At 36.3% G+C, this 8,373-nt stretch overlaps 1 protein-coding gene and 1 pseudogene across 1 annotated transcript; one reads left to right on the top strand and one right to left on the bottom strand.

Moving 5' to 3' along the window:
- LOC104789520 overlaps nucleotides 1-1,742 on the top strand; it is a 4,533-nt pseudogene extending 2,791 nt beyond the window's left edge.
- On the bottom strand, nucleotides 2,054-4,295 carry LOC104787496. Its single transcript, XM_010513096.2, has 4 exons — nucleotides 3,709-4,295; nucleotides 3,211-3,264; nucleotides 2,703-2,828; nucleotides 2,054-2,540 (listed from the first exon to the last, which is right to left on the bottom strand). Exons 1-4 carry the CDS (start codon nucleotides 4,114-4,116, stop codon nucleotides 2,343-2,345), a joined length of 786 nt encoding a protein of 261 aa, XP_010511398.1. The 5' UTR covers nucleotides 4,117-4,295; the 3' UTR covers nucleotides 2,054-2,342.

The raw sequence follows: 8,373 nt of genomic DNA, 5'->3' as shown, positions 1-8,373 counted from the left end.
TTTTTTTTTTTTTTTTTTTTGAGATGCTTGTTTCTTACTTCTTTCATTCGTGATCTTCAAGATTTGAATAATACGCTTAGAAACGATTCACCGTCAGAAGATGCAACCAGATACCGTTCAGCCCTTGACATGACGCTTAAGGTATATCCGTCACCATCAAAAATAAGATTCAAAACCTTGACTCATCTCTACTAAATCGAGCTCATTTTTTTATTTTCATATATTATCTCTTTACCTCCTTATTTATTTTGACAATTTGTGCTACGGCAGGCCCTTTTAAACATTAAGGTTTTCAAAGAAGATTTGGTGCACAATGGCCAACCATTTCATGACAACTTGGGAGATCAAGTTCCTTATGCACTGCAAAATTTATTTTCTGCCTTTGTCTCGGAACAGATAACAGAAGAGGGACTCTACAGTTACCTCCTGAGCAACTTGCTTGCTTCCCTAGAAGAAGTTCTTTCAATGGTTTGTGTGGATAAATATAAGCTTCTAAGCTTGATTGTTATTCCATGGTTGTACATGTCATTCAGATTTTTACTCTTTGCAGTCAAGTGATGCTGTTGAGGTAGTTGTCACGATCCTCGAGTTTTGTCATTGCTGGAAAACTCCAGAGAGAGAAAGCTTGGTAACTCGCCTTTTTACGTTGGAGGAATATGAAAGAATGAGTTGTAGGAAATGCAGAAGGGAGCCAAATTATCCTGAGCAAAGTTCTTACGGAATTGTTATGGCTGCAAATTCAATCAGAAACTTAAAGGTTTGTTTCATTTAATTCCATATTTTTCTTTTCTACACAAGCTGGTACTTAAAATGCTGCTCTGTGATTATTGATATATGCAGTGTGACTTTGGGGATATAAAGTTTGAGGACAGCCTCAAAGTGATCCGCATGAAAGATGGAATGATATGTGATGTTAAAACAGGAGGCTGTGGAGAGACAAACTTTGTCGACCACACTATAAGTAGATGCCCGCCTATTTTCACAATTGGTAAGTGATGACCATGATTGTAATCTAATTTACTCCCCTTCATTTATTGTGGTATGCTAAACTGGTCTTGCTGCTATTTTTGTGGGTTTGCAACATAGTGTTGGAATGGGTGAAGAATGAAACCGAAAAAGAAATATTTGAAACAACAAAGGCATTGGACTGGGAGATAGATATTAGCAGGCTGTACGAAGGCTTAGAAGAAGCAAACATTAAGTACAGGCTTGTGTCAATGGTAAAATCTGAAACAGGGTCACAAATGTTTGTGTTATTGTTTTTCTGTATCTCTGTTACAGTATCAGAATCCTGGATTGCAGATTGGTTGTGTTGAAAAAGGAGAATACATTTGCATGGCTTATAAAAAGAACCGGTGGGTCAGTCTCAGACATGAAGCTTTAGCAGAAGAGGTAAAGAAAAAACAGTTTTCTTTGTCATTTATGAGTTGAGTTGGGAACTTAGATAGGTGAGACATTATTGATATGTGTGGTGATGCCATAGGTTGTAGGTAACTGGAATAATGTGATCAGATTCTGTGGAGAAAGAAAGGTTCGGCCGGAGATTCTGTTTTACGAAGCATTTCAATGGCCCAACAAGTGGCAAAAGTTTATATCAATATGAAAGAAAATCTACCATTCATGTAAAAAAACAGTCGTGTTCTTTGTTCTTATATGAAGCTTGTGCAAGAGTAACACAGACAGACAAAGGTGAAGCAGAGACCATAGGATTAGTGTCTCTAAAACCAACTGGATCAGCATAGCTATGAACATTTTTAGTGGGCGAAGTCCATTTTCAGACTTAAGGTAGAACATTGATTGTATATATCACCTGTTGGAATGCAATTTCGACTCGGCCATGTTTGTTATTGTTGCTGAACCACATGTGAATTTTGATTAGAATACTTTCATTTTCTTGTCATAAGATATCTTCACCGAACACAAAAAGAGCTGCTTCACTTAACTTTTTTTTTTTTTTTTAATTTTTATTGAATACTAGAAATTTGTGGTTTCAGGAAAACACACTAATATAACATGCTAATGTGAAAAAAACAAAAAGTGTAAATACAAATAGTGGTGAAGTAAATGGTTCTATAATATATGATTTGTCAAAGATGTAAAAACTTTAGGAGTTTCAATCAAGTCTCCCGGCTTGTGGAAACTACATTTGTCCATCTACAAGGAAACCTTATCATGTACACAACATGTAAAACACGATGCCTTCTACAGAGCTGCAGCTCAAAACAGACAAAAAATACAGCAAATGGTTCAGTTATAAACACATTTTCTTTATCTTCATGTGAGCATTAAGTGCAACAAGAGAGAGAGAGCTTTCTGCTTCATTCTCGGTCTCTCTCTAATCATCATTTCTCCTCAAAATCGACATCAATGATTTGGGATTTAGGTGGCTTTTTAGAGTTTCCCTTGCTGTTATTATTGTTGTTGCCATCTTTTGAGAAGAAGTCGTCTTGTGGCTGCCACACTATGTTCCCACACCCCTCGCATCTGATAATCTGGCTCTTGTATCCTATGAACTGCCTCTTACATGCTGGGCATTCTCCCTGAACAGACCCCAAACGTGTTATAGTCAGAGCTTAAAAAACACATTTTGTTACAAGAATCAAGACACTTGATCATCATACATGTAACCCAGAAAGAAAATATCGGTTTCATATACCAAAAGGAAGAATGTAGATAAAGGACCTGAGATTTAATAGCTATACCTTGATGACAAAGTTATTGGCCACTGCACCAATGAGAAGAGGGCCAGCAATTGGAAGAACCCAAGTCGCAATTATTATTACTCGGAACAGCCATCCAGAGAGGGCAAACCAAAGAAAGAAAATAGTCTGGAAATGAAATCAAAGCATAATAATATCCAATATTAGAATTTTAAACTCAGTCAGTAAGATTCGATTCATTCAAAAGCAGGTTATATAATCAGACAAGTCAGTGGTAATCATATTCCTGATAAATCAACGTCACAGAAACTAATTTGGTTTCCATAGTGTGCTAGCATGTTGCCCTTACAGACAATAAAACCGCAAAAACGTACAAAAACTCAAAAGGTCAGACAGATCCTTGACGAGATAACTAGTGAGCTTAAGCGGAAAAGATGTTGTTATTGATCAATAATATGATACTGCCTTAAATGGTTCCAACTCGGGCTCTCAATCATAGTATAGTAAAAGTAAAGAGAGAATAGCAGTATAAGTGTAAGACGACACTTACCGCAAAACTTCCACCGAGCGGTGTATTCAAGAAGGCACTGAATTGTTTCCTGTACTGTAAAGAAAAACACAAGGGGAAAAGCAGCTCAGCAAAGAGTCATGTATATACATACAATACAACCACATGATATATCAGAGGTCAACCCCTGTGTAACTCTTATAAAACCAACCAATTACACAGAACATTGCAGCGTACACACTAGCCTGCCTGTGAAGGGAACTGAATCCAAGTCTCTTTACTTCAAAAAAGAAGACTCGATACAATTTGTAGGATTCTAATGGTTGGTTGGTTACAGTAGCGACAATGAAAACTCTCAAGGAATCTACTAGGAGAAAAAGATTAATAGCACATGAGAGAATCTAAATCAAAAATGCAATCAAAGACATATAACAGTGAGTTCATCTTCTTTATCAATTCTCACTATATATATATATATATATATATATATAAATCCACTTTCAAAGTTGAAACAAGAAGTCATTATTATTATTATTATACCTTAGGGAAATTTCTGCTCAAATCGGCAGAGAAGCTCCTAACACGAGGACTAATCCCAAATTCACGATCAATCTCACGAGCACGGTCACCGGCAGAACTAGCAGCGGAGCTAAACCGGCGAGAAACAGCGTACTGGCGATCGATTCGCTCGGCGGTCTTCTTAGCCTCGAAAACGAATTGCTCGAATCCATCGTTCGCGGTCCGCCACGCGTCTCTCCAAGCTTTACCGGACTTAACGTCGTCAGCGAAACGGTCCAAGTCACCGCGCTGGAAGGCTTTTACATGTAAGAAAGGGGCGGCGCGTGAGGTGTAGGTGCGGAGCCGTAAGTGTGGTTGTGGATAAGGTGTGGTGATGGTGATGGTGAATCTAGGTGATGTGGAAGGCCACATGAAGTTGCAAGCCTTCATAGTAATCGAAAGACCATGAGAGATTACACAAAGCTGTGTTGTGTAGGAACAAGAAGAAGCTTTTTCTTTTTCGGATTTACTCTTCTCTTCGGCGTGGAGAAGAAAGAAGCTCCAGGAAGATGAAGATGTGCGGTGATTGATGATTTAAGCAAAATCACCTCATACAGATTTTGTGCCGGCCCGGTTTAGTTAAGTTGTTGCCAAATTGAAATGTTTCATTTTTTTCATGTGGTTTGGAAAATTACAAAATTTGAGCCAAAAAATTTGTATTATACAAAAATACTGATTGGTCGATTATTAAATGTTTTGTCAGCAACAGAAAATGTAATGTTTGGGCTGGTTTATTTGAAGTCGGTCGAGTNTTTTTTTTTTTTTTTTTTTTTTTTTTTTCTTTTTTTTTTTTTTATCAACATCAACTTTTATTAACCATTTATTAGCCAAAGTATTACAACCAAATCCAAAATACATTACATTCACCTCTATAGAATTTGACCAAATGCAATGGTTGACCTAATAACACAAAAACACATACTAACACAGAGAAAGCCAAAACTTATACTGAAAAGCTATGTCGCATGGAAACGGAAACGAATACGCGGAAACGAAATGTTTCGGAAACGGGAAACGGGTTTTTTCAAAAATTAAGTAATGGAAACGTGTAGGAAACATATATACATATATATATATATATAGATATATAAATATATATATATAATAAATCCCCAAACATAAAAACCATATTAAAAAAATCTGAAACAACACAAATTCAAATATAAATATTAAATAGTTTAATTAAAAGTAAAACTGTAAAAAAAATAAACTTTCAAAATCAAATTTTTTGACCAGCCATATATTTAGGGATTTAACTTTTAAGCTACTAATTATATTATATATTTTTATCATTATATGTATCATGAATTCTTATATTTTCAATTTATTTATTTATTAAATTTTGAAATTATAAAAAAGAGTTTCCGTCGTGTTTCCAAACCGGAAACGGAGTTTCCATCGTGTTTCCAAAACGGAAACGGAGTTTCCATCGTGTTCCAAACAGAGATTTTTAGGAATCGTGTTTCTGTGACTTGTTTCCAAGTTTCCACGAGTTTCTGTTTCCGAAACGTTTCGGAAACGCGAAACGCACCTCAAAAAGAGTTTCCATGCAACATAGCTGAAAAGCAAATCAAAACCAAGCTATGAGGTCCTCATGATCAGCGTGTAGAACTTGTCCCAATAGCATCAACACCCAGAGGTGCATCATCAGAAAAGTTTGGAATTCCCGGCTTTCAATGTTTCGGTCCTAAACCTAAAACGGACAATACATCCGACTGAACCGACCAAGAGACACGAAGCACAACCAGCAAGAGCTAAAGCTATTCCATATTAATCATACAAGACCAGAATGCTAAACGATTCAAGATAAGGGATTGAAGCACATATTAGCATATCATCACCTCACGGTGCGTATCCGGATTGGCCACATCTCAGCTGCTTTGTTATCTCGCTTCTTGGTCGAAATGACACCGGAAGTTGAGGAAGCTTTCAAGAGAACATCGGCTTTGTGGGAGTCCGCAAATCTCGGTCACCAATACACCTTGAAGTCTCCTCGACAACCTGAAGACGCTAGGACTAAACTCGACCAAGAACCTCCGAACAGCTAGCTTCTCTGGCGAAAGGGTAGAGAAAAGCGGACGATCGCAATCCAAAACACATATCCGAAACCCCGAAACTGCAAGAAAGGACACCCAGAGCAGCTACGAACCACCACCAGTCACTGGAGAGGAAGGCGAGCCGAGATCTCATCTTCCGCCACACCGTCACGGCGCTACAGTGGACTGCTCCTTAGCACGCCGGAGAGGAAGAGAATGTGTCACCTACTACTACGACAAAACGACAAAGAAAAGAAGAAAGCAGAGCCTTCTCACACCGCCGCGAAAGCCTAGGGCGGCGGAGACGCAAACGGAAGCAGTTGGCGGCGGCTGTAGATCTAGAGTTTTTGTCTCAATTTTTTTTTTTTTTGGTTGAATTTGTAGAAACAAAATACAGTAGAACCCATATAAATTAATACTCTTTAAATTAATACTCACTATAAATTAATAAATTTTTTTGATCTCAAGTAGGGCTGGTATAAAAATTAACACATTTCGATAAAATAATAAGATAATAATTTTTTTGGAAATCCTATGTAAAAATATGGTCTCATCGATATCATAAATTAATAAAGATATAAATTATATATATATATATATATATATATCTAAGAAAATTTAGTGAAATATGATTTTATTGTTGTTTACTTATTATTGAATTTACATTCTAATACGCATCTCTAATCTTTCTCATTGCATCAAAAAATTTTGGTGTTGTCTTCTCAAATCACATCCAAAATTTATAAAAAGTCCTGGATATGATAATTGCTTCCTTACATGTAATTAAATCTAAAGATATCACAATATCTTATTCGATTTCATCATCACCATAAAAAATAGTAGCAATAATTTTTTCTACACTCTGAACTTCTAAACGTTTATCATTTTCATTTGGATAATCTAGTAAACTATTTATATCCATGCTATTACGATAATCAGTTATAAATTAAGAAAATTCTATAAAATCTGAATTATAGTATTATTATCTTCTTTTTAATAGAAAATTCAGTACATCTCACTTTCCCTCTTCTCTTTTCTAGGGGAAGAGCAATAATTAGATGTACAAAATGCTGAAACAAATTAAATCAAAATGACATTGTAATCTCTAAAGATAGCCAAATAAGGAGAACACATGTCACTAAAAGTGACCACTCATACACCCAAAACCCATTGTCAGCCGCTCTAGATCGACCTTCGTTTCTTTGATAACTCTAGCGTCACCGAAAATAAAGCCCTACCTAAAAGCTCTAATGACAACTTTCTTAATTTGAAACCTATGTCTTCAACAAACCTCATTAATACAATATGAACCGTCCAAAATGGTGTTCAAAATGGCGACTTTTCCAGCCGCTTCTCTCCACGCAAATATTTTGTGGGACGAAGTTGTTATCCAAAACAGGAAGACATACTTTTTTTTTTGGGTTAAAACAGGAAGACATACTTACTTTTAGGAAACGATGAGATGATGAATTAAACTTTTAAACCCTAATAACTCAATATTATATGTGCATTTCAAAGACATTGTAACATTTAAGGTATCAGCTAAACCTTCAAGGAACTAGTAAAACACACTAAAAGTCCATTATTTTGTTTTTTCTTCTTCTTCTAAACGTAACTAAAATAAACAAAATAACTGAAAGAACCTGTACAGAATTGTATGTCTGTTTTTATCGTACGATAAAATCTACCAAAACAATTTACACAAAAAAGACTTGGAACAGAAACCGATCTTTTTAGCAAAAAGAATCAACAAGAAAACTTAAAAGGCTGACTAAAATAAGGTCCATATAACCATAATAATAATTGTGAGCTGGCAAGGTAACAACATACTTGGTTTGCGTATCATTTAACTCAAATCACACAGTTTATGATATAAACCCAAATCTTTTTCACTCTGCATAAACAGAGAGGAGTGAGAACAAGTGGATAGAGGAAGAAGAGCCACGTTGCGACACAAAACCATGCAAATATGCAATCTTCAGTTTCTGTTTCCTCGACGCGTGTCACTTTCTTTCCTTGTGTTGTTCTCCAACTTTGTCTTGTCTACACACAAGTTTTTGCCTCTCTTTCTCTCTCCGTCTCTGGTCCTTATTCTCTCCTCTCTACTTTGCTACTGAATCTGCCATGAGTTCTTTGCTTTGATTCGAAGTTGCTGCAACCGAAACAGGTTTGTTTCTTCCAAAATTACTCGGTTTTCATCTGTTTACATTATAGTGGTGTAAGAAAGCATTTTTTTGAATTTGTTTCTTTTTTTTTTTTGCCCAAAGATGAAGAAACTGTGGAGTTTGACATACTGTTTATCGAATGTGCTTGCATGAAGTTTTTTATGGTCTGCATGCATTTTGTGTTTTCCTCCAAATATGTTTTGAGTCCAACAAATGATTCATGGCAGGATTAAAGACAGAACCATGAGTCGAACAATGGAGGAGTATCATCAGTCTAATGAGAGTGAAGACAACAAAAGAAGTTGGATTTGGAGTAAGGCGGTAAGCGTTGGGAAGAAGGTTCTGACAGCTGGTGTTGTAGTGTCTTCAGCTCCACTTCTTGTTCCTTCACTTTTTGTCGCCTCTACCATCGCCTTCCTCTCCTCTGTTCCTTTTTGTCTCTTCTT

Source organism: Camelina sativa, chromosome 5, assembly GCF_000633955.1.
Source record: "Camelina sativa cultivar DH55 chromosome 5, Cs, whole genome shotgun sequence".
NCBI lineage: Eukaryota > Viridiplantae > Streptophyta > Magnoliopsida > Brassicales > Brassicaceae > Camelina > Camelina sativa.
Note: the sequence above shows the minus strand (reverse complement) of the source record. Positions and strands in the feature narration are given on the sequence as shown.

Coding starts and splice junctions, on each gene's coding strand:
- LOC104787496 (XM_010513096.2), bottom strand. CDS start 4,116: ATGAAGGCTTGCAACTTCATGTGGCCTTCCACATCACCTAGATTCACC. Junction 3,265..3,708: donor TGAGCAGAAATTTCCCTAAG/GTATAATAATAA, acceptor TTTTCTTTACAG/TACAGGAAACAATTCAGTGC. Junction 2,829..3,210: donor CGCTCGGTGGAAGTTTTGCG/GTAAGTGTCGTC, acceptor TTTCATTTCCAG/ACTATTTTCTTTCTTTGGTT.